Source organism: Patiria miniata, unplaced genomic scaffold (genome assembly GCF_015706575.1).
Source record: "Patiria miniata isolate m_02_andy unplaced genomic scaffold, ASM1570657v1 HiC_scaffold_13, whole genome shotgun sequence".
Lineage (NCBI taxonomy): Eukaryota > Metazoa > Echinodermata > Asteroidea > Valvatida > Asterinidae > Patiria > Patiria miniata.
The window spans coordinates 6317314-6342914 of NW_024037051.1; the positions used below are offsets into that span (position 1 = coordinate 6317314).

A 25601-nucleotide genomic window follows, 5' to 3' on the forward strand; every position below is an offset into this window, starting at 1 on the left:
ATGCACGGGAGTCAATGGAGCGGAGCCGGTGCAGTTGCTCTGCACAAGAGTCAATGAAATGGAGCCGATGGAGTTGCTCTGCACAGTAGTCAATGGGGCCGAGTTGGCGCAATTGCTCCACACGGGTCTCAATGGAGCAGAGCCGATGGAGTTGCTCCGCACGGGAGTCTATGGAGCGGAGCCAGTGGAGCCGACAGAGCTGCTCTGCATAGGAACCTATGAAGCCGGCACAGTTGCTCCCCACGTGCAGGAGTCAATAGAGAGGAGAACCCAGAGGAGACCCCAGAGGTGACCCCAGAGGAGACACCGGAGGAGAACCCAGAGGGGAACACAGAGAAGACTCCAGAGGTGACCCCGGAGGAGACCCCCAGAGGAGAACCCAGAGGAAAACCCGAAGGAGACCCCAGAGGAGACCCCAGAGGAGACCCTAGAGGAGACCCCAGAGGTGACCCTGGAGTAGACCCTAGATGAGCCCAGGAAGAGACCCCAGAGGTAACCCTGGAGGAGACCCTAGAGGTGGCCCCAGAGGTGGCCTCAGAGGAGATCCAAGAGGAGACTCCGGAGGAGACCCCAGAGGTGGCCTGGAGGAGACCCCAGAGGAGACCCGAGAGGAGACCCCAGAGGTGGCCTCGGAGGAGACCCCAGAGGAGACCCCGGAGGAGACCCCAGAGGTTACCTTGGAGGAGACCCCAGAGGAGTCCCCGGAGTAGACCCCAGAGGTGGCCCCAGAGGAGACCCCAGAGGAGAACCCAGAGGAGAACCCAAAGGAGACCAGAGAGGTGACCCTGGAGGAGACCCCAGAGGTGGCCCCGGAGGAGAACCCAGAGGAGAACCCAGTAGAGAACCCAGTAGAGAACCCAGAGAAGACCCTGGAGGTGACCCTGGAGGAGACCCCAGAGGAGACCCCAGAGGTGGCCCAGGAGGAGATCCCAGAGGTGGCCCCAGAGAAGATGCCGGAGGAGACCCCAGAGGTGGCCCCGGAGGAGACCGCGGAGGGGACACCAGAGGTGGCCCCGGAGGAGAACCCAGAAGTGGCCCGGAGGAGACCCTGGAGGAGACCCCAGGGGAGGTCCCGGAGGAGGACCCAGAGGTGGTCTCAGAGAAGACCTTAGAGGAGACCCCGGAGGAGACCCCAGAGGTGGCCTGGAGGAGACCCCAGAGGAGACCCCAGAGGTGGCCCCGGAGGAGACCCCGGAGGAGACCCCAGAGGTGGCCCCGGAGGAGACCCCAGAGGAGACCCCAGAGGTGGCCCCGGAGGAGACCCCGGAGGAGACCCCAGAGGTGGCCCCGGAGGAGACCCCATAGGTGACCCTAGAGGAGACATCAGAGGTGGTCCCAGAGGAGACCCCAGAGGAGACCCCAGAGGAGACCCCAGAGGAGACCCCGGAGGAGAACACAGAGGAGAACCCAGAGGAGACCCCGGAGGAGAACCCAGAGGAAAAACCAGAAGAGACCCCAGAGGTGACCCCAGAGGAGACATGAGAGGTGGTCCCAGAGGAGACCCCAGAGGAGAACCCAGAGAAGACCCCAGAGGTGACCCCGCCTTGGTCCGGGACGAACTAAGGTCCTTGAAGGGGGCGGCGTAACGGAGGAGGTGGTGCCAGACCGCCACCAGAGGGCGCCAGCACGGACCCACAGTGCGTTGTAGCGTTGCGACCCCTGCTGCTTTGTCGGGGAGACCCGTTGCCGGACTGCGCCGACACAGTAGTGTGACATTTTTTATAAGTCTTTTGTTGTGAGTCATAAAAGGAGAGAGCCTCGTGTAAGAAAGTGGCAAGAATAAACGGCCTAGATCCCCGAAACCCACAAGAATAGTGTCTGTTGTTTCCTTCATCTGACGTGTGACAACCCAGGATCCGGACGACGTTTCAATATTTATATCAATGTTTTTGCGAAGAAGGAAAATCCTAAATACCAAAATTTAATTCTTTAGAAATGTTGGTGAGAAAAAGCTTTTATATCTTTTTGGTTCGGATGACAGCTGTGAATTCACATATGTTTCAGAGATTAAGGCTTCCCGGTATCATACAAGCTAGAAATACATGTAAGGTTGTGATTGAAATATCTCTAATTGCAGTAATAGCAATCAAGGTTAAACCTTACGTAATATTTAGAGTTCTTTGTAGTAAAAAAAAACTCTTTTGCACTTTACGACAAGATTTCTCAAAAACGTTTGATAAAATAGGGTTTTAATTTCACATACTTGAATGTATTTAATCTGTAATAAAAAAGTGAAACTGGGTTGAAAAAAAAATCATTTTCTTTTTCTAAGCCATGTCCATCAAACCGTGGAACTGTTCATCAGGTGATGTGAGTGGGTTCTCTTTTCCCATGATTTGGTGTTGGATTAAGTTTGTAGATTTAAATTAATCAGACTTGATTCACAATTTAAAAAAGAACAATGTTACACATGTAGATTCAACTTGAAGGACTTTTACTAGTTACATAATTGTATTACATTGTATTTATTCCCTGATGAATCTATAAACCTATTGGGTGGCCAGGCATTTGGGGATGGTACAGGGCAGGTTGGTTTGGGATGGTATACATGTAGTATTTAATTGGTTAACCCAAGTTTATAAAAAATGTATACATATTACATTGTACTACACTGTATTGTCTTTTGATGAAGCCATAAAAGAGGGTGGTTTTGGATGGTATGAAAAGTAATAGTCGAGGTGGTTTTGGGTGGTACAGTAAGACTGCAATGCCTTTCCTGATACATGTGCCACAGTTCGTAACCCTTTCAATGTCTTGACAAATCTCTGACTACAAAAACAATTCAGTGTTCTGGTAGGTCCACCCAGCACCAATATAGTAATGCAACTTTGAAAAACAATGTTATTAATATAATTTTATAAAAGTAAAAAGTAAAAAATTTTGGACGGGCATTCAAATATTGGCGGACAAGTGTAATAACGTGATGTATTTTTTTGCCGTTTTTGAAATAATAATCACTGCCAAAATGTGTCCTTTTTAGAACATATTAATACGTGTACATGTACATGACCAAAATGTGCGTCAACTCTTGATACAGCGCGCGCTGTATATATGTGTAGAACCTTCGTATCATACGCCCCCATCTTCGTGAGACCGGGGGCGAATTGGTCAGTAAGCAAAGTCTACTGTGTGACTGGTGTATGGATGCACTATCCAGTCTGTATAGAGATCAGTGGTTTACACACAACCATATTGGGTTGGTCTTTGACCATGCTAGACAGAGGTCGAAAGGGTATTCAGCTCTAAGCAGTCTAGCCCTTTCAGACTTCTTGTCCAGGCCCGGGACAATAGCCCAATAAAAATACATCCCAGGCAAGTGCAGGCTGATATTATGAATTGCCCCAAATATGGCTGGTTGTGTAATATTCCTGATAAAAGGATATTTTTAGACAAGGTCAGTGGGTATTCAGGTACAGGTACTATACCACACAGTGAAATCTGCGTACTTAAATGTCAATGTCATCAGTAGACCATATCAACTCTTTGGGCCATATCTCACAGCGCAAAACAGTCTTTTGGTCCTGACAATTGTCTGCACAATGTCCATGTAGGCCTACCGCTTTCACCAATCACATGCAGTTTTCTGTCTGTAGAAGTGTTGAATTGCAAGAAAGGGTACTGGGGGGGGGGGGGGGGCTGAGGCTGTGCCCCCTCCGCACCCCCCTGGATCTGCCACTGAAGTGATGGGCTCACTTTTTGACCCCATGCCGTTTATCTTCTAGTTAACTTGCGGAATCTTGGAGAGTAGAGGGGGGGGGGGGTTGCTTGACTTTTAACAGGGCTATGATTACGCATAATGTACATGTATGCTTACAATATAACCTTCTGGTCAAGAGATTTTCTAAATTTTAAATGATCCTAAATTTAAAAAAGGGCTCTCCTCTTTTGTTAAATTTGTAGTCAAACCCTGATTTCCATACAAAGAAAAAACCCCCAAATATTTTGTCAGTGGTTGTCATGTAGTGGATCTCATAAAGACTGTAGCAAACCAGTGACGTCTTGCCATAACAAAATCCAATGTTTTTATTGACTTAAAGGGAATATACATCATTTGCTTTTGCTGTAATTTTCAGAAATGGATGGAATTGGGGGTTGGAAATATAAAGCAAATATAGTTGCACTGACTTTTTGGAGGTTTTGGGTTCGAAAATGCTATAAAAACCAAGAAAAACGATCATTTTCCTGTAGTCTGGTTCCCTGACTCCATATAAGAAGAAACAGAGCAGTTTACATACATTGGGGAATTGTAAGGTCAGGGAACCAGTCTAGCTGGCTCGTACCCGTTCATAGGTTTGTAATCGATTGCAAACAAGTGCAATGGTCAATTGGGGCCAGTATTTGAAAAAAAGCCAGTTGTTTCCAACGCTGATCGGCCGATCAGCGTTGGAAATTGACACAAAAATACCACTTTTCTTGAAAATGACAGTATACCAGGTGCCATAATTTTACAGGATGCTTCAGGCTGTCATTTACCAACATCCTATTAAGGTATTTCGCAAAAACTTGGTAGTTTTTTTTTCGATGTTTGCAAATGTTGTATATTCCCTTTAATTTCACCTGAAGTACCGATAAGGCTTTTAGCACAAACTATCAATATTTTAGACGGCTACTTGAATTGGTAACGGAACTTATTTCGACTTTCTAAAGTACAAGTGAAATCATGCATTTGTTGCCGTGTCGCACCCATGTTGCACCGTGTGAACTGCTGGATGCAGCTCTGTTGAACAATGAGGCTGGCGAGATGCTTTTCTGCAGAAGTGAAGCGGTCTGAGGTGTTGTGTAATTTCAATGGCGGGATTGACACTTGACCCAGCCCCAGACAAGGCTGTCTCAGTCTGAAGGATTTGGGTTTTTTTCCCTTTCTCTATTTCTTTTAAATGGACTTCCTGTTGGCGACGGGCCTGTTGTCCAAAAACAATGTATGTACCGTAGTAATATCAGCATGTACAGTGCATTCATGATAAATCGGGAGTCATGGTCTGTTGCTTCAGTAGTTTGCCATTATTCAACCCTAGACCATTTTTTACGTAGCTTCAAAGCCTGAGGGTTTTTTATTCCAGTCTCCCACACATTTTGAGAGTGGGTCCAGCTTGGCAGACCATACTGTTGCCAGTCCAGCAACTTTGTGCAACAAATGTCAGCCGCACCCTGGAATGACGTATTGCATCTAGTGCATAGCCCATTCACGTGTTGCGTATTTGGTTTTTGCATGTGAAATGCGTAATTTCATGGTGCACCCAGCATGCAACAACCATACATGTGCGTGCAACTGACAAAATGTTTAATACATGTACTTTAAAATTAATTGTTCAATTAAGAATCAACACAATTTGCAATTAATGTTGAGCCATTTCAATTGGCTCATAATCTCCAGCAGGGGCCATTTTGGACACATACATTGGCTCGCCAAAACAACCAGTTACTGAAAAAAAATATGGCAACTTCTGAACTTTATACACAGCTTAATCAGCAGCTGTGATGATTTTTTTGTGTTCAATGTAGTTGATTAATGTTAATTAACGAGTACCTTCAAATAAGGATGTCTACATGATATTGTTGCAAAAGTTCTTGCCATTATCCAAGCATAACTTTTAGCCTTCACTAACTGGATTTCTGGTCCCCATTACTGCCATGCATTTTGAATCCACATATTTTGGGGTATTCGACTTTCGTTCAGTGGCATCCCACTCTTTTTTTATGCTCCCACAACCACATCTTGTGCCCTGAGATGCAAGAAAGTCAAATTTCTTCACTAACTTAGAATTTAACTTTCAGTTCTAAATGTTGATAAATTGGTCATTAGACAATTTATCCAATGGCTGACCATAAATTAACTCTCTGATGAGTCGAGTGACTGAGAGATGCAGTTTGAATGGTTTCTATAGGGCTGTCCATTTTCGAATAATTTAGTATTCGATTACTCGAAACTGCATTTGACTGAATATTCGGATATTCAAAACTGCAACTGTGTTGCCGCACCGATCAAAAGTTGCATGCAGAGCGCGCCGGTTAAAATTGCGTGCAGCAATCGATATGGGCCGCTGGGGTATTTTGCATTTTATTAAATTATAACTGTCAAGGAATTGAACCTAAGAATGGAAACAATGAACCGCCGTTGACAAAAAAGTTACCATCGACAAGAAAGTGGCACCTGACAATAAAGCGTCGCAACTTTATGATAAAATAACATCACAGTCATGTGTGTACATGCAAATATTTTATTGTTGTTTTAAATATTCATACAGGCAAAAAGCTATTTGAATATTCGGTTGATATTCGAATATTCGGTATATTCGGGACAGCCTTATTGGTTTCATTAATTGCATATGTTCATATTTAAGACAAAAGATCATTTATCCTTACTCGTGTAGGTTCTAAGACAGTATTCTGAAAAATAGAATATTTCCCTATTTTGGTTAATTGTTCATGAACTTTTCCGAATATGGACTGAAATTTAATTTCTGACCAATCAGAACCGTCTTTACAAAAGCTGACCCAGAATTGACCTCCCACCAAATACATGTAAATAAACTGGCAGTGCGCTGTATGTTCCATCCTGAAAAGTGCTGTCCTATTGGCTAACAAAGTTGACCCTATAATTCTGGACCTGAATATTCAGTGCATAGGAAAACGTCACAAACTCTACGAAGATAATCTGATTGGCGGATGATGAGTTAAGCACCATCAATATATCGATGTTACTAAATTATTCGATATTATTTCGATATCGATAACAGCGACAACAATTTTTTAATCATATCAAATCGAAATGTTCCATATTGAGGAATATATCGAAAATATCAAAAATGCAAAGATTATCGTCAAAACAAATCTCCCAATTTGGTCTTTTAGATTTACTTTGTGCTTATCATTTGCTGTATAATGAAATAAAACTCAGTGGCAACTTGTGCTTGTGACTCAAAATAAAAACATTGCGAAATGCCAAGCGGTGTCACTTTGTGCTCTGCGTTGGCTGGGGTTTGCGGTCTCCCCCAATGTAAAACTTCATGAAAAAAACGCCCGTTCTGGACAAACTCTCGGTGCTGAGATGTGTTTTAAAAAGTTCAAGCAATATGCTCCAGAGAAAGACATGGAAAATTGGGACTTAAAGATTGTGGTGTTTTTTTTTTTTTATCAAAGTGTTATCTGTATTATTGGATTTCTGATAGATTATTGAAAATTGTGATATCGACAGTGCTTACATGTTGTACGATGAGTGTCAAAATGGTTTTGCTTCAAAATGCTGTATTACTAGAAGTGACACATATTCCCCAGCCAGCACTGGACCCATTGTGACTGAGGAGCGCTCAAGAGTGAATAGTTTTTGGGATTCCATGAACTGAAAAACTTGCCAACCCAATCTAGCCAACTTTTGTACACTTTTACTTCTGATGTGGCTCGTAAGTGGCTCGGCTGACTTCCTTGGAAAGTGACTAATCCTGTCATAACTAGAATTTCTAGGAAATCTCATGTGCCAAACGGGCGATGACATGGATTTCTATTTTTGAAATTACAGAGCTAGAATTGGGAATTGGTATAAAACTACATCTACAGTACTTCCAAACAGAGACATTTTAATGGGACTTTAAAACACTTTTTGGGGTGTATCTTGTGATTAACCTTTGACAGAGATTCTGCAAGGGTTAAGTGTTTCCAGTCAGTTCAGTCAGTATGCATTTAGCAACTTATTTTATATTTTATGAAAAAGGAAATCACAAAAGGTAAAATGAGAAACGTTTTCTCAAATACATAGGCCCTACAGATTTAAAAATTTGAGTTTTGAAAATTATAATGCATTTTGTCTGACATTTGTGCAATCAACTAAAATGCTGAGAATGTGCTTTGCAGACATGTCGATAAACTCGAACACCACCTGACAAGTTTTTATGCGACTGGAAATTTTGATCAGAATAGAAACCCATTATTGAAATGAACGTTTCTGCTTCTGGAGGAATAAAAAAAAACCGTAGCCAACTGGTGTTATAATACCATGTACCGTACATGCTGTCTTGGCGGAGAGTAGTACGTTGACCCAGGTAGTATAAACATGTAGGCCCATGGATGCAGCTTGTTGTTGGGCTTCAACAACAAATCATACATGTACCGGTAGATTCATTTGTCATTTCTAAATTAAGTGCTTCTTTTAGTCTGAGCTCATGATTATTTAAAAATGTATACTACGGTATTCTTTTACAAGATGTTCATGCACACGTATGCAAATTGACAATTATTATTATTATTATTGTTTTTACTATTAGCTAGTTTGTTAATTGCATACGGTATGTAGAGTGTGTTTTCTCAGGCATGCATTTAAATTATTCAAAGATGTCAATTTCTTACAAGGAGAAGACTGATAATCTAAGGTCAGAATTTAACATTCAAAATTTTGATCTTTTTGTTCATTTTGCTTCATCATACTAGCCTTTATTTGTGGATAGGGATTATTTTGAAATGTGATGAATTAAAGGCAAACTAGAAGCAAACCAAACAGATACATACATGTAAACTAAACAAATGTCAGTGTCTTTTGGAAATTATATACACGGCATGTTTGTGTTGTGTCTGGGTCCTGACCGACTCATGCATAGCCAAGTTCATGCTCAAGTGCTTACTGGATAATAAAACACGCAGCCGGGCCCACAGCACATGCATGTTGGGAATTGGTCGTTTGTGCTGGTCATGCCAGTTGTACTAACGCAGTGGGAGACAGACAAGAGCCCTAGGTTAAAGGGGTCGCGCGGTAATTGTACACGGACCGGCTGGCTCGCTTGGCTGGCTGGCTGGCAGTGTCTGGCCAGTCGAGGCTGAGCTAAGCACATTATTGTCTGTCTATTCACACACACAACACACACAACACGGGCTAGTTGATAACACGTTGTGACCTGTCGTCGGTGCATGGGTCCACGCCATGTACAGTATATCAAAAGGGCAAAGGGGAAACTGTTCTCACGACGCCGAACATACGTCCATGGCCGCGCCATGTTGTCCGTGACACACACTCATTCGGGAAGACTGACTTAGCCCCCTGCGCCTCTTAACATCAGAACATGGTCATAATTCTTACATACCGAAGACAAGCTTGGATGTATGAATAAGGTTTCCGAAGGGTGATTGCGAACCCATTTTTTTAGGAAGAGGGGGAGAGGTGAACCTGAAAATATCGGGCTGTAGTCCAGTTTGAAAAATACCCATCGTTGGTCTATGCCGTTCTTAGTGAGTGGTAGGTGTAGGCTACCCAACCTTATTCACAAACCAAAAAGGTCCAGTTAAACATGTTGATAGAAAGTAGTTGCAATCAAATCTATCCCGCACATTGATAACAAATACCATTGAAACACCTGGTGATCTGTAGCAGGTAGTGTAGATAGGGATTCGCTCTTAACAAAAACAGGAACGTTTCAATATCCTTGGTTTTAGATGGGATCTCATTTCACCCTAAAAAGGCATTTGATGAAAACGCCATGTATCGCTTTTTACCAGCTGCGGTATGCAAATGAGTTGACACGCATTATCATTTGAACCTTTGGCAGCACTAGAATACGCCCGACGGTCGTTTTTTTTTTCCCGAGTCTTTTCAGCACGCAGGCAATCTGGACACAGGTTATTGCACACACTCAAAACACATGACCACTAGCTGCGCTTGGCTGTTGGTTGGGGCGGGCAGGCACATATTGCACATTGCACAAAGTAGAGTACATGACCCTGTCTGTTGACATTGACTGTGATATTGAGGGTCCGGCTCAGAAAATTGAAGGGTTTATAGAACGGGTGAATCACTAACTAACCTGAGTCATAATGGCCAGTGTCTGTGTAAGGGTCACTTGCATCTGATACATGCATGCTCATTCTAGGTCAAAGCCATTAGATGGTCATTATAACCTGCACACTGTATCGTTACTTTTCCTATAGATCAATTAGGCGGGACTTTCTGTTCGAAAGGTAGTAGGACATGTATAATTTTCTGTCCATTAAAGCTGTATGGGTCACACAGATTTATTGTAGGATTATTAGATTGTGGAACAAGTAGGCCCTAAGTGCTCATTGCAAAAAACAAACGTTAGGAGCCAACCCAATGAACTCCATGCACAAGTGCCCCCTCAACGGTTGCAAATGAAGAGTTGGGGGAGACCACTGGGAGGGACATTTGAACGCATTTCTGTCGGCACCTGATGCTCACGTGAAGACGCAATAGGTTTGTGCACACACAGAATAAAAGAAGGCTGCTTACTTCGCGCCGAACCACTGCACGCTCAAGCGGTGTGGCACTGGTAAAAAGTTTAAAGCGCCATCTTCATTTCATAAACCCACCCCTATAGCCCTTTTCACACTGTAGAGCCTCTCAACCTGGCATGAACTCAACCCTGGGCGAACCCAGTGCCGCCCCGTGTTGAGTTTTTGGTTTTTCAATCCCACGTTCAACCCGCATCGTTTTACACTTGTTTCATGCAAATCAAGCTTATCCTGCTCAGTTACTACTAAACGAACCCTGGCAAGAATTTGAACCTGGGTTGAAAATCTCAACCCCGGTCTAGAGCAGGGTTGAGTTCAACCCTTGGCAAAATCAATCTCGGGGTTGACGCAGGGTTGAAATTTTTTCAAGTGTGAAACGATGCATGTTTTCAACCCTGCGTCAACCCTGCGTCAACCCCGAGATCTGTCTAGTGTGAAAAGGGCTTATGAGAGCAGACTTTGAACACCCTGTTCACAGTGTCTGTAGTTGAGTCCATCACAAGTCCATCGCACGTCTGGCCACAAGTCAGTTCATAAGTCACGTCACAATGTACAAGAACCGGTATGTACATGTATGCGTAAGAACAAAGGTCTGCTTTTGTCACAGTTCATTTGAACCTACATGTAGCTAATTCCTATTTGACTTGGGACCAGATGCCTTGTGATGAGCTTGTGAAGACTTGTGAGGACTTGTTTGAGTCCGGATGGAATCATACAACGCCTCGTGTTAAATCCACCAGAATTAGTGGGAATTGAACCGTGCCGAGCTATTAATGTTCTCCTCTGATCAAGAAGATGCCACAGTTATGTTTCCCCATGTTGCCGATCGATGCATTCAGGCAGGTTTTACTTTCCTTTGCTGTTGTAGCACATTCCACATTAATGCTTCCTTGGATATCATTGTGTAATGGAGAGTGCAGTGAATGTTGCGAGGCTTTCATGTTCAACTAATGAGCCACTTTGCAAATTGCACCATTGAGGATCACTATTCTTTTTTTTTTGGTCGTGATCAGACCTCAACGTTGCTCAAACCTCCCATCAAGTAATGACGGGTGACGTTGACTATTAGCAACCCCTCAGTAGCAAATTACACCTAGATCCAGTACCTCAGTCAGATAGTGGTTGCCCAGAAGCCACCCATTATACACCCATTTCCATCTGCTGTAACCCAGTTCCACTTACCCCATGCACTCCAAACCCAGCCCTCTTTGCCCACCTCGCCCAAGGGAACATTCCGCATGGCTTAATCAAATAATAATAATAATGATTTATACATAAATTGCGAAAATTCCATAAGAATATGATCAAAATGCACATCACAATTATTATCCATGTTCATCAGGAATGAGACTTTGCAGCAGCTCCAGATCCGTGCAATAAGGTCTCTTCCTCCTTAGGTACCCATTTATACTCTTGGTTGGAGAGAAGCAATCGTAGTAAAGTGCCTTGCCCAAGGATACACAAGCACCATGTTCCCTGTCAGGGTTCGAACCCATGTACCATGGCACACGAGTTGAACACCGTAACCATTGGACCACAGCACCCCTCCCCCCCCTCCCAGCACCCAGCACCCCCCCAGCACCCCTCCCCCCAGCATCCCTCCCCCCCCCCCCCCAGCTCTAGCTCTTGCCCCAAAGCCACCCTTTGTTAGTACACCCATTTCCAACTGTGTTCAATTCCACCTACCGGTACACTAGGGCATACCCCTTACACCCCAGTTGTATGCAGTTACCCATAAGCCACCCAAACCCCATTCCTGTGTGCCGCCACCCACTTCCATTCATCCCAGAGCACCTAAAACCAAGCTGTTGCTTGTGCTTTTTGACCGTAAGCTACTACCTGTACATGCCCTTAATCACTTAGCTGTTGCCCATCACATACGCCATCCCAACCTTCTGTCACCGAGCCTCATTTAGTCTTCAGTCCCTCTGCTATAATATGAACCCAACCATGAATTATTTTAATAATTCATCATAACAATAAAAGTAATGATCAGAGGTCAAATACCGTAAGCTCTCCTGAAGATAATCAGAGAATCTATACGCTTCGACTCCATCAGCTTGGACACACCATGTGCGTGTGCGTAAGACAATGAACTTACGGCACAATTCTGTGACGTCATTGTAATGGATGCTGGAAGCAGTGGTACGTGTATTCACATTTAACTGCCTTATCTCTATCTTTCTGAATGGAGTCAATACTGATCAAATATTAAGTGTTAACTGGTGAGTTTTTTCCTCCAAAAAACAAAAAAAACAAAAAACAAAAAATCACCTTTTAAGAGATGTCCTTCAGTGATACTACTCCTAATATTTCCATATTTTTTTTCACCACCATGTAAAGTTTCAGATCTAATTACACAAGTTCTTTAGTAAAACTGAATCATATTTTACTAACTGACACTCCAAAGAGTAATCTCATAAATTTCTGTTTAAAACATCAAATAGTCTGCGAGTTATCACGGAAATAGATGGGTTCTGATGAGTGGCTTAAACAATTACCGGTACATAGGCCTATACTCTGCATTAGTTACATGTACTGTACATTACTTTTTTATGACATCTGCTGCAAGTTTTTTGGAACATACCAAATTCAGCATCCATAGAATGTCAAGGTTGACAGTTTTGGCAAAAGATCCACTTAATCTTGTCAGAAGCAATCTCATGATTTTTTTTGATTTTTTTGGTTTGTTGGCTGGGTGTTTCATTGAATGATTGGTTGAATACTGGTGCATGTGGCTGCATTTATTTTATTTTTTGGCTAGTTGTTTGTTAATTTGTCGGTTTGTCAATCTGTCGGTTGATTTGTTGGAAGGTTGGTTCATCACTAGCTCTTTGTAGTTGATTTACTTTTGTGTGTAACAATATGTTTTACATTTTGTAGTGATTATGCTAACTCGGGGATGTACCGGGGACCGGTACATGTGTAAAGCGTATCTGAATTGTGACTTGAGTCAAGTAGAGTAATTTACCGGTAACTCAACAAAATAGAGTTAAATTGATCGAGTCGCAAAGTTTGCTCTAGCTGAGTCACATTCTCGCTTGAGAAATTGAGCTGGTGAGTTTTTAACGCTACCTTTGTATTACAAACTAATGATGATACAAGGTAGGAGTCAAGGATATGACGTGTATATTTGCATCTGTACCTTGCCCGCATAAGCCAGCTTGCAACCTGACATGAAGTTGAAACTTGGAAATAGTCACCTCAATTATTGTCTTGTGTTTGAAGGACTCGTTTTTTTTATGATCCTTTGATTCGAGTGAAGTCTATTGCAAAGAGACTTTCACCTCCCCTCTACAGAAAATGTCCCCCCCCCCCTCCTAAGGGCTCCCCTGCGAATTTGGACCTCACCTTTACCGTTGCAATGTATGTATTTTTGGAGATACATGTACGGCATTTAAGTTTGAATGGTTTGAATTGAGTCCAGTCATTTGCCCGTATGCCAGAATGGAGTCGACTGGAGTCGCTTCTTGCCAGTCCATTCAAGTCTAAGACTCATGTCATTACAACTCTTGTGCTGACTTGCAGTTTATAGTTATTTCAAACTTATCTTAAGTTTTAATATTTTGTACGTCAGTGTTAGTAGCTGGGGTGTGCAGCTGCTGATGTCAGGAACCGGTTCCAGAATATGGAATCGGGTACCCGTAACCAACTTTACAGATATGACTTATGAGTTACTTCTCAGGCAATGAAAAAGAAAGTTTTTTATGTCATTTGTGGAAATTTTCAAGATGAAAAAGCAGGCTACCAATACATTGAAAATCAAAACAGATACATGTTCCTGGTAGTATTGTTTATGTAACATGCAACAGATGATGCTGCAGTTGTAGTTTACACTGTAAACCTATAGGACCTAAAGTCCTTCAGACAACTTCCAGGATTTGAACTTAAGGTTGCGTTTCTTTTACGGGTACTACCCTCACAGGCTCAGTTTACTTCAATAGGGTACCCAGTTCCTGTACTACCCGTAAATACCCACCACTAAATGTTAGCCGAACCACAAAGTGGCATATACGGTACATGTACACAGGCCAAATAATTGATACATTGCTCAGTGACATACATGTATACTGATAATACCGGTACATGTATTTGAGACTTAAAGAGGTTGTGGAATGCTCGAAGACATTTCCGCCATTTTTCGGGTATGTAGCCTAAGGTGTGATGTAAATTATACTACGCTGCATCGGGAGTCCTGTTTATTACGTCACGATTTACTATGTTTTGTTTGCTGCCCCCAACGACGACTTTTACACAAATTGCACGTTCGGGTCGAAACAGGACCTGAAAAACAGCTCTCAAAAGTACCTTTTGTACTCATTTCATGACAGACACAATAGTCGTTTTTATTTCATCACACAATAGGCTACATATACCCGAAAAATGACGGAAATGTCTTTGAGCATTCCACAACCTCTTTAACTTGTAGTTTTTTTGGTATTTCAACCAACGAAATAACGAAAACGTCAGTTTTCCCTTTTCAATTATGACCGGTGACGGGAACAAAGTTGATGGGCAGAACCGATTAGAATCAAACTGTGTCATGTCCTCCTTCACAAGCACTTCCAACATTGACGGCTGAATTGTCCATAAATAAACCAAGAGAAGAAAAAAATGTGCATCCTCTGGAAAGAATTATAGAAGTGCCGAATCATTCCTGCTCATGAAATTTTGATTGGTCGGGAATGAGATAAGCTTATTTCTCCATTTATCTTTGCTTTTTGACAGGTTTGAACCTTTTCATCATTCTTGGACTTGTCAGATTTTTTTACTGTTTTTCCGCCACTATTAGGGGCCTACAATCAGTTTTCAAAAGATTTTTAAAAAAACAATGACCCCCCCCCCAAAAAAAAACATGCCTTCATGTTCATCAGTGAAAGAGTGAAACAGGTTTTTTTCAAGGAAAGAGCATAATTCATTCAAACCATGAAACTCTCACAAGCGGTCCTTCAAAGATGATACCAGGTACCGATATGTATTTGAAGGGGCAATTCCACGCAAACGTGGCCATCCATGCCTGAAAATTGGGAAATTTATGAAATCTTCAGAACTACAAGCATCACCATCTCAAATGCGGTATCAAATTGATTAGTGTTCCATTGAAATGGAATACATGTATGGGCAAATGTACTTTTGGTCCCCAAAAAAAGTTTTGGGGCTTTAGGGAGTTATTTTGGCAGCTTGTTTTCACATGCAAAATGCCAACAATTGTGATTTTTGTTTTTAAGGCAGACAGAATGGTTCATATTCTACTGTATGCCAAAAGAGTTTTTTGGTTTGATTATTAATTTCTTACTTCTTTTAACTTAAGACAAACTGTATTTAATGTGATTTATAATGCAATATCCCCCTAGAGATATCATGATTGATTATGCTTTCATAAATGTTACGGTAGCAAATGGCTTACATTTGTACGCCCTAATGATGGAAGGGCATTGAAAAGGTTCTTCCAACGGTGCACAGTAATGGGACATTTTCAAATGCAAGGTACCGCTACCGTACCAAATGTTTGCCAAGTCCTTTTTTGTAACGCGAGTTTCTGACAAAAACCTAATTACCTAACCAACAAAAAGTTATTTTGTTGGCCTCTTTTTTTGTAGTTAAGTCTCTTAACTTCAAGGGATCTTCTGTGAGAAAAATCTACCCTAATGCTTTGACTTTATAGAATAACAGCACAGAGTTGATGGAAGATGGGTCCAAAAGATGGACATTTGAGAAGACCCTTTGAGATTTGATCACAAAACTAGGTTCTTGGTCTCTCAATTTTTGCTGTAAACATAGCAAGCTTTGAACAAATATCTTCACTTGCAAAGGATATAGGCCTAACTGGTTTTGTATAAAAAAAAACCGGTGGATATTGTTTGAAAAAGTGCTACGTACGTAATGAAGGACACATTTTAGATAAAGTCATGAAGTAAGCATAACATTTAATGATCCAATGTTATTTGATGCAAGAAGTCCTGAAGGAATGCCATCAGTCATAACCTAGGAAACTCCAGAGTCAGTGTGAAGAATCATTTCATAATATATAATCAGGATTTATACGTACGAACAGACTGGACATTTGTAACAAAACTTCTGTCCCTGTTCGTACGTAACCCTTATCACATCATTTACAATATTTATGTGACTTTGAAGGCAGTGCAAAAACTGTTATATTTTCGCTTGATAGCAATTAAAATGGGTTGATAATGTAAAATGAAAGTGCCTATTAGAAACTGAATTTGTCCTAAGCACCCTTTTTCTTGCAGTGTGTCTGTCCATGTTACGTACACATTTATAACACAGAAAAAAAAGATCTTATATTTTCTCAAATAAAAAAGATATCATCTCTTGCATTTTCTTGTCCTAGTCACTTTCAACTTTGCAAGGTATGGCAAAAACTAAAGAAAACACTAGCTCATCTTTTACCCTTTATATGCAACATCCATAAAGTTATTGGCCCATTAGTGTGGAATTGCCCAAATTCTTGTTAAATGTAACACAAGTTACCATGGAATTGCCATGGGACCAGCGACGAAGTGGAAAAAGTAAGAACACTTTAGCAAAAGGGTCCAAGAGGGATGCTTGGAGGGGCTTCCTTTCAACCCCTGCAGCCTTCAATGCACCAGCCTACTGGTATATTATTATGCCATTAGGGTCTTCGCATGGGTGCCATGCGCATGCATGACGACAGTGGCATTCAGGTGTCTCTCATTTCTCTTTTGTCAGTGTTGAGGGAGGAGGGTACTCGCGTATTGAGTCCATCTACGCTCGTCTTATTCTTCAGGTCAGTTGATGGGTCCTGATAAGGCCAGATCCCCCTGGGAAAGTAAAGCACTCTCTCCCCTCCCGAAAGCGTCAGCATGTGGGAATTGGTCCCTGACTGTAATGTTCACAACTGCGATATTTGCACCATGCATGTATGTCACCCCGGTGTATTGGGGCAGTCCCTGCTTGTGACACAGCTCGGCTTATTTCCTGTTGTATGGAATACATTGGTTGGCCAATCAGGGTGATTGGTCATCACTTCCAGCACAGTGGGAAGGGGGGGGGGGGGCTTTGGGAGGAGGGCCTGCTGACATCTTCCGAATGTTCCCTAACAGGTTCAAGGACAGACATTGCTTTGGCTTGGACGATATTAAGTATTATTGCATGCATTTATATCAGGCTTCCTGTGGTAAAAATAAATCAGCGTATTGTATGCTTTCATAAAAAGTTCCCAGATGACTGCAATATTATGTCCATAAAGTACCCGGATGACTGCAATAATACTGATATATTGCAGTCATCCGGGCATTTTCGCTGGTTCCCGCACAATCTACATGTAGAGCGTAGAAAGTTACAGTCAACCAGTCGACAGAGCGTCGCACACGGCACGCCGACGCAGCACACAGCACTAGCAGGGTATACGTGCACTGTTGTCAGCAGCCACAACTAGCTTCAAGCGGCGCGATAATTCTACGAAATTTGAGAGATAAAGGCTGTTATGTGTCCTAAAATTCATTTCTTGCGGATCAAGCTACTGGTAGTCAGCCTAATAGAAATAATAATAATAATGTTGGATGGCTTTTTGGGGGGGGGGGATACAAGAATATATTGCACTCGCTATAACAATATTGCACTCGTGCAGTATTGTTATAGCTTGTGCAATATATTCTTGTATCCCCCTCAAAGCCATCCAATATTATATAAATACTGTATAGTGACAATATGTTTTTAATATTGTCACCAAATGATATTGCAGAATCATCGCACATCTCTTTCATGAACTGTTATTTATGATCTATGGACCCTTTGCATTGAGCAGCCATCTTTGAGGTGAGGTGTCATTTTAAATAATGAAAGGTTTGCGGAAACACCATGTGCGAATAATTTCTCAACTAAGAGAATGGTTCTGAAAAGAACCAGAGGTATAAACTCAACGTTCTGGTCAGTATGCTCTGACCGTCTTCAGGAGAATCATTCTCCTGAAGACGGTCAGGCATACTCCACCATGCAAAGCCTCAAATCTTACTTAGGTGTCATTTTAATTCTGTAATTAATAAATAAACAAAGGTCTACTCCTGCGTATCCTGGCCCTGTGGAACAACTCACCTCCAATCATCATCATGGTGACGTCTGTGCACGTGCAGTGCACGGGCGTTGCTCCTCCAAGATGGCTGCAATGTACAGGGTCTATTCAAAACAACTGTCACAGTTTTTTGCGTGAATGTGTTGGTTTTGACAGGGATTGCTGACGTCCTTTGATTTCCTACACTTTGTGTTTTAGGAGGAGGGATGATGAATAGACCTAAGACATAATGACGTCACGCGCTACATGTGCGCTTTCTGGGGACGATTGGCTGGCGTCCCCACCTGGCTCACATAGGAAAGCGCACATAAACAAAGCATGACGTCATTATGTCTTAGATCTATTTATTGTCTGTTCGACCAAATGTTATAAAGCTTCAGCCTGTCTAAAAAAAAAATGGTACAATCAGAAAAAAAATTGGTTAAATATGAAATTTCAAAATAAGTCATTCTTACTTGGCATAATATTAAAGAACAAAGACTGGGTTTTCCAATAGTGTTTGTTTGATCTTATTTGCTTTTGTCAATTCAGAGATATAATCAATTTAGTGCGATACACCAAAATCGATTTTGTGCCACTTTTATGCATGGGCAGAGTTGTTTCGAGTACTGTGGCACAAACTCGAGTTTTGTGTTCCGCAGTAAACTCGAGTTATCTCTGGATTGACAAAAGCAAATGAGATGAAACAAAAAGTATTGGAAAGCCTGGTCTTTTTTCTTTAATGTGATGCTCAAGACGACTTATGTTGAGATTTAATATTGAAAAAAAAAATCGTTTTCGATTGTACCATTTTTTTTTAGACAGGCTGTAGATGAGCTGATATGATGCAACATGATGTGACTGTTCATTCCATCTCAAAAGTGTCAATAAATTGCAGGCTAACTTGCTTTGGCTAGGTACTTTCTTCCACTGTGGTTCTAATCACTTGTAAGCTTTACAGAGTGATGATGTGAATAATATGAAAAGCCATCTTACAGAATTCTTTGCCAATTTTTTGGTCTGATCAACATTTTGTCAAATCGTTTGCTCTCTTTTGGAAAGCTTCCATGAGGAACATTAGCTCAAATGTCTTCTTTAAAATCTGTCACATACCAGCCTTCCCAGCACCTCGAAAAAATATGTTGATACATACATACATGTATATACATGAAGTTCTTTTATTTTTAGTACTTCAGCTCTTTGTCAATTTTTGACAGTTTTTCACGTAAATCCTGATCGGTGGCCAGTTAGGCTGGCACATGTCAAACTTCATCGGCATATATTGAATAATTGAATATTTGATCAAGTCCAAGTTAGAATAGTCAAATACTAAATTAATCAAAACTACACAGCACTACGATACATGTTGTACACATGAACTTGGTCAAGGCCAAGTCTGAATCATTCGTTGTTGTGTAGGACTTCAGTGCTTGCAGTCACATGAGAACATGCTCACATTTATGTAAATGTAGCTCCACACATTTTGGACGTGGTCCAACAATTCCACAGCATTGTGGCTTATTGGACAAAAGTTGAATCATGGGGTCCTTTTTGTAGTGTGTACATGGTATGCATGAGACTTGCACTGAATCCCTGTCTGTGCACTTTTGGAGTGTTGCCGTTATATGGTCTGATGCATCAACAGTGTTGTGTAACTACAAAAGGGGGAGGAGGAACACACACTAAATGCCTGTGCCCGATGCCTTGACAACTGCAAACAGATGCATCTGCCCAGATGCAAAACAAGCAGGTGTAGCTTTATTCCATAGTGTTTTTGCAACCTCCAATATAGTATCCAGTAATAATCATTTTGCTTAACTTTGTATCAATTAGGCCTATACATCCGTTTTAAAATGAGTCATTTTACATTAGTCTGTTTTTCTTTTTCTTTTATTTTTTAAATTTTCATGTGTTGTGTTTTGATGTTTTTAATTGTCTTTTAACGCATCCCCCCCCCCCCCCAGTTTTTCTCTTGCCCCCCTCCCCCACTTTCCCCCCACATGTTGTCCACCGGGTACATAGAGCGTAAATTTGTTTATTTCTTTGATTTTTATTGCCGGGGCAAACATAATACATCCTTGGGTGCAGCACAAAATGACAAATATGATAGTTTTGTCGCACCATGCAATGACGGATCATCCATGGACTTTGTGCAATATGATATGTTACTTTGTGGTGTGACCGATGGCATGTAGTTCTGCGGGATCAAGCCTTATTTATGTCCAGTAAAAAGTCTCAGATTTTTTCTTTTCTTTTTTTCCTTTTTTTTTTTTGGGGGGGGGGAGGGAGGGTTTAAGTGCCTGTCTCCTCCCCTCCTCTCACTCCCGATGCACATAAAAGATAGCATAATTTACATGTAGGCCATTTTAATATGTTCAGCTCAGACAGTCAGTGAAGCGAGCCGAACGTTATTGAGTATGTTGGCTAGGTTTCCAGACAAACATTGTTGTGGTTTTTTTGGAAACTCAGCCCAAGGCCATTATCAAATGGAGCTATAGAGGGGGCCATTGTAAGTAATGCTGTACTGTACACGTGTGCACTTGTCTACATTGATGATATGGGATGACAGTGGGAGTGTTTGCAAACCTCGGCATTAGTGTCAATCTCGGCTACAAGATCTTTTCAGCCCCTTACAGGCAATACTTGCATGTACCGGTACATGTACAGTAGATCAGTGCTCTGCTTTAAGAACATCAAATCCTGGAATTTTAGAGTACCGGTATCTCCAATTTGTTTTTGGATAATTAAGGCTAATTCTAGGAGACTCTGGAGCCAGAAATGAAGTAGTCTTGGTCGAAGACTGGATTTGGATTTAATTCACCTCCTTCTACTTCTACGAACTGGTACTTCATCTACTTCATCTACTTCTTCTTCTTCTTTTCACTTTATTTTCCACATCACAAAATATAGTGTCGTACATCAGATTAATATTGGAATTTATTGAATAGGGTAATGTGGGTGGTAGAGATCCCCACCTACAACAAACTACCCCGGTATCATATACATAGGACAATAAACAACATTGACATTAATTGACACACAAGCAAAACAAGTTCATGTATGACAGTAGGATCCAACACAGCGCTGTAAAGCCACCGTGGTGGTATAGTGGTTGGAGGCGACAAGATGAATCCAGTCTAGTCTTCGGCACTTCGGCAGCGCTACCCAAGAAATTCTGAGCATACTGTACCTCACACACATGGTACAGTGTATGCTCGAAACTTTCTGGATAGCATTGCCGAAGTCCCCAGACTGAATTTGATTCATCTTGCTGATAACAACCTCTACTGCCACAGGCTGTATAATACCTCTACTGGGACTGGCTGTATTAGAGGAGTTATCCAGGCTTGAACCAAGACTAGAAATGAAGCCAAACCTGGCGAGGAAGTCGTGTTTTGTGAAAACTCCTATTGTCATGACAACATGTTTGCTGTATTAGTTTGAATCCCTTTCCCACAGATTTCGTGCAGCTCCAAACGGATATGACGGGTGTAATAGAAAAAAAAAAAGGTTATTATTTTTAATATTCAACATGCTCAATATGGTTACATCATAATGGGTGGGGTATCAGCTCAGCGCAGTCATGGATGACTCAGCACAATTAATTTCAAAACAAACGATAAAGACCATTCATTAATGGGGTAAAATGATGAGCTTGCCAAAAAAATAATACATAAATTAGTTAGAGCTACTGGTACGGTGTTTCAGAAGGGGGGGGGGCACCTTGCCCCCTCCCCTCCAGCCCCTCCGGCCCCTGGCCGATTTTTGTGAAAAATATTTTCAGTAACTACATGTATTTCCATAACAAAATGTCTACATTTTGGCGTGGATGTGCGAATGCAGTTGCCCCCCCCCCCCCCCCCCCGACATCAAAAGCCGGATACTGATGATTGAACAGGCGACTATTTCATTGGACATTGCCCATTCATAGTTAAGTTGTTTATATGTTTATATCAAAACAGAAAAAGAATCACGAAATTAAGCCTTTTTTAGCGGAACCGTTTGTTTTAATTTAAGAAAAAATAAGTGCTTGCTTTAGGGTTTGATCACTTCCAGCATACGTTTTATTTACACACCAGTAAACGCTACTTCCGGTTTGAAGACGTCATCAGTTAATGTGCAAACTGAATATTGTAGTTCAGACAGCATGACGTGAATAGAACATCTGAAAATATAAAGATTTCAATGAATATATTTAAGTGTGTGTGAAGATAACCCCTAACTTCCGGTTTGATGACGTCTCAGCATTAGGAAGCCCAAGGTCAACATCATAGCTGATGTATCTTTATTTGTGCTACGAACATCTTCGTAAGACACAGATCAAATTATGGATTTCAATAATTATTAAAAAGAAATAAAACTGATGATTTTTTTTCAAATTCTCCCTACAATAACTTGCTGTTAGGTGACTTCATGAAACCCCACAAAGTCAATTGTGGTTGTCAAAAGTTCAACTTTCTTTGACATGCCACTAGGGGGCGCCCTTTTGTGTGGTGACGTCATCATGCCGTTTTTTGTTTTGTTTTTGTGTTTGGCATCTCTTTCTTACTAAACATTTCCATAATTTGTTTGGTTGTAGTAAAATGCTTCCGTTTCAAAGTTATATTAAATTCTCATTGCACTTCCAGTGCAGACAATCCTCTGCACTTTTTGTGTGTGAAGTTGCAATGTATGTTTTATAAACCATAATGAAAAAAACGCGGGGGCCCAAAAATGCATCAAAAGAATTTGTCGGTGTATATGAGTCTTATTATTTGTTTATATTTCTTCTATTCATATTTGTTCTTGCAATCAAATGGTAAAAGTTTGCCGAATATCCCTTGACAGTCGAATATCCCTTCGTTTAACTTTAAAAGCCATTGCCATAAAGTCTAGACAGAATTGCCCATTAAAAAAAAATGCTACGCATGCATGCATTAGAAATACTAATTTTTTTTTTACAACCGTTCTGACTGAGTCCTTCCATCTGATTATACTGTGTACATGTACTGTATGTTGTTAATTGCTTTTTAGAAGCCTACAACAACAGACTATAATTATGAAACAACATTATCTTGATGACGGTACATGTACAATGTACTCCCAATACTTTCAAAGTCCCGTCTTTTTAATGAATTGACTAATGTGAATTTTGCATTGCGAGGCCCCAAGTTCTGATGTGTGCTTCATTCTCCTGAATGTTAGCAACCAGTGGCAATGTACTTTACACATATACCGGTACATGTACCGGGTATAGCATACGGTACATCTTGATTTTCTTAAGGACACATGGGTTCATACAGATGGAATTCGGCATGCCAGACTTCCCAAACCCCAAATTCTATTTCACAATTTGACCATGTTAAAAAAACTTTCTGATCCCCGGAATAGGCTCATTGGTTTGTGCACCTGACTATCTTTTTCCTATATATTTCTGCTTTAGATAAGTGGTCTTCTATCAGTTTGATGTCCTCCAGAATGTGTATATTTCTGGGTCTGTCTTTGACAACGGGACTGGAGCAATTTCTTACCACCTTTCAGTTTTTGTGTAATAAAGGTAAACTCCCTTGGGTATGTGTACGAGGGAGTTGAATGACTGGTGTTTTTTTTGTTCTGTAAACCACAAACTGCCACTCAGTTTACAAACCTACATGTAAACAAGTATCTGACAGAGTTGTATGACTGGTCGTCTGGTACTCGGACTTGAGTCCGTCTCAAGTCCCATTTTCCGTGACACGGACTCAGACTCGAGTCATGATGACAAATGACTCAAACTTAGACCCTGCAGATTCGGACTTGGACTTAGACTCAACTTATACCCAGCTAGCCAGCTGTTTCAGTTCTTGTGTTTGTTTTGTTGTTTTTGTTTGTTGTGGTTTTTTTTCTCCATTTCTAATTATTATTTACTTCCTGTATTGTTGATGTACCCTTACGTGGCGCGGCCCCCAACGTGGCACACTTTGTTTTTTCGCCTCCGGTGCCTTGTTAGAGCAAAATTGTTGTAAACCTCAAACTTCACAAAATGTTAAATTTCATCAAGCTCTAAACATACCCATTCATAGATCTTGAGTTTACGTACCTGCTTCAAAGTTCTAGGGAAATTCTATTTTGGCGTGATTTTCCAAAAAAAAATTCGAAGTGCACAATGTTTTTTTAATTTCAGACTTAATTTCATGACACTTAAATTGTTCACAAAGGTTCAACAGCAAGCATTATTGAGGTAATAGTACCAGTATTTAACTGAATGAATTTGAAGTTTTTCTACGAAGAGGTTTGGCAACACTGCACGAGGAAAATCGGGGAAACGTCGAAGTGCGCCACGTTAGGGAACACCACTATATTTGAAGTCCCATTTCACCAAGTCAAATTTATCTTTGTGAACAAATGTTCACCCTTACTGAAGTTTTTGTATAGTGGTTGAGAGTGTCCTAGTTGTGACTAAAGTTTCTTCTTCTTTGTCTGTATGGTTTTGGTTCTGGTTCCCCTACAACTACTTCTTCACAATTTTGAGCCACTAGCTTTGTTGTCAGATTTTCCCTCCGAAATTTGAACAATGCAAGGGCACTATTAATGGGCCATCAGCCTCGGTCCAACATTTAGGCCACCGGTATCAAATGAGGGGAATAATCAACATAGCGATTTTTGATAAGGTATACAGCTCCATGCAGAATTAGAAAATATGTGATAGCATTGCAGCGGTGGCAGCTTTTTGGGTGTTATCAGCCTTTTTTTTCAAAACGTCCATCAAAATGCTTGTAACCACTCTAGGGGCGGTATACCATGCGCATGCGCACTATAATCATTGATGCCCTGATTTGATACTGACCAAACCCCCAGGCTGATGGCCTATAAAGGCAAATGATCACTTGCAAATCCTATTCCCAAAAGTATCCTACCAAATTATTATTAAGACGCTTACTTGGATTAAAGATTGCACTGGTACTAAACACCCCATGACATTATTCTGGCTTTTGCTAAATACTGTCATTTAAAACAAAAAATCAAGAATATACTTGATTTCCAGTGATCAGTCAATTGACTAATATTTGGGATGCAGATAGTGCTATTGATGAAATTGTGTTTCGTGATCAAAAGGTTGTGCATGGTTTTCACTGTTTTCTCGAAAAGAGTTATATCCACTGATCTGAAAGTGTTGTTGGAGAAGAACAAAGTGCGTGGAAAGCAAATGTTTCTATGCCTTTAAATACCCTTGGTAGTAAATTTGAAACTTTTAGGTAAAGATATAACTAGTTAAGAAATAAATTTACAATTTGGCAACTTCAGTTTTCAGGGACTGATATGGTTCAGTCAAGTAGTGCAGTAAACCTCTTCAGTCTTTACCCCAAAAAGATCATGTAGC

At 41.2% G+C, this 25601-nt stretch overlaps 2 protein-coding genes across 2 annotated transcripts in view; both read left to right on the forward strand.

Moving 5' to 3' along the window:
* The first annotated feature begins 467 nt into the window (after positions 1–467).
* Positions 468–1112, forward strand: LOC119721533 (protein TsetseEP-like). The gene is made up of 2 exons (XM_038191612.1): positions 468–576; positions 730–1112. Exons 1-2 carry the CDS (start codon positions 468–470, stop codon positions 1110–1112), a joined length of 492 nt encoding a protein of 163 aa, XP_038047540.1.
* A 366-nt stretch (positions 1113–1478) lies between these two features.
* LOC119721534 (B-cell lymphoma/leukemia 11A-like) overlaps positions 1479–25601 on the forward strand; it is a 66490-nt gene continuing 42367 nt past the window's right edge. Inside the window, exon 1 of the mRNA XM_038191613.1 lies at positions 1479–1533. Coding sequence (XP_038047541.1) covers positions 1479–1533 — 55 coding nt within the window. The remainder of the gene's footprint in view (positions 1534–25601) is intronic.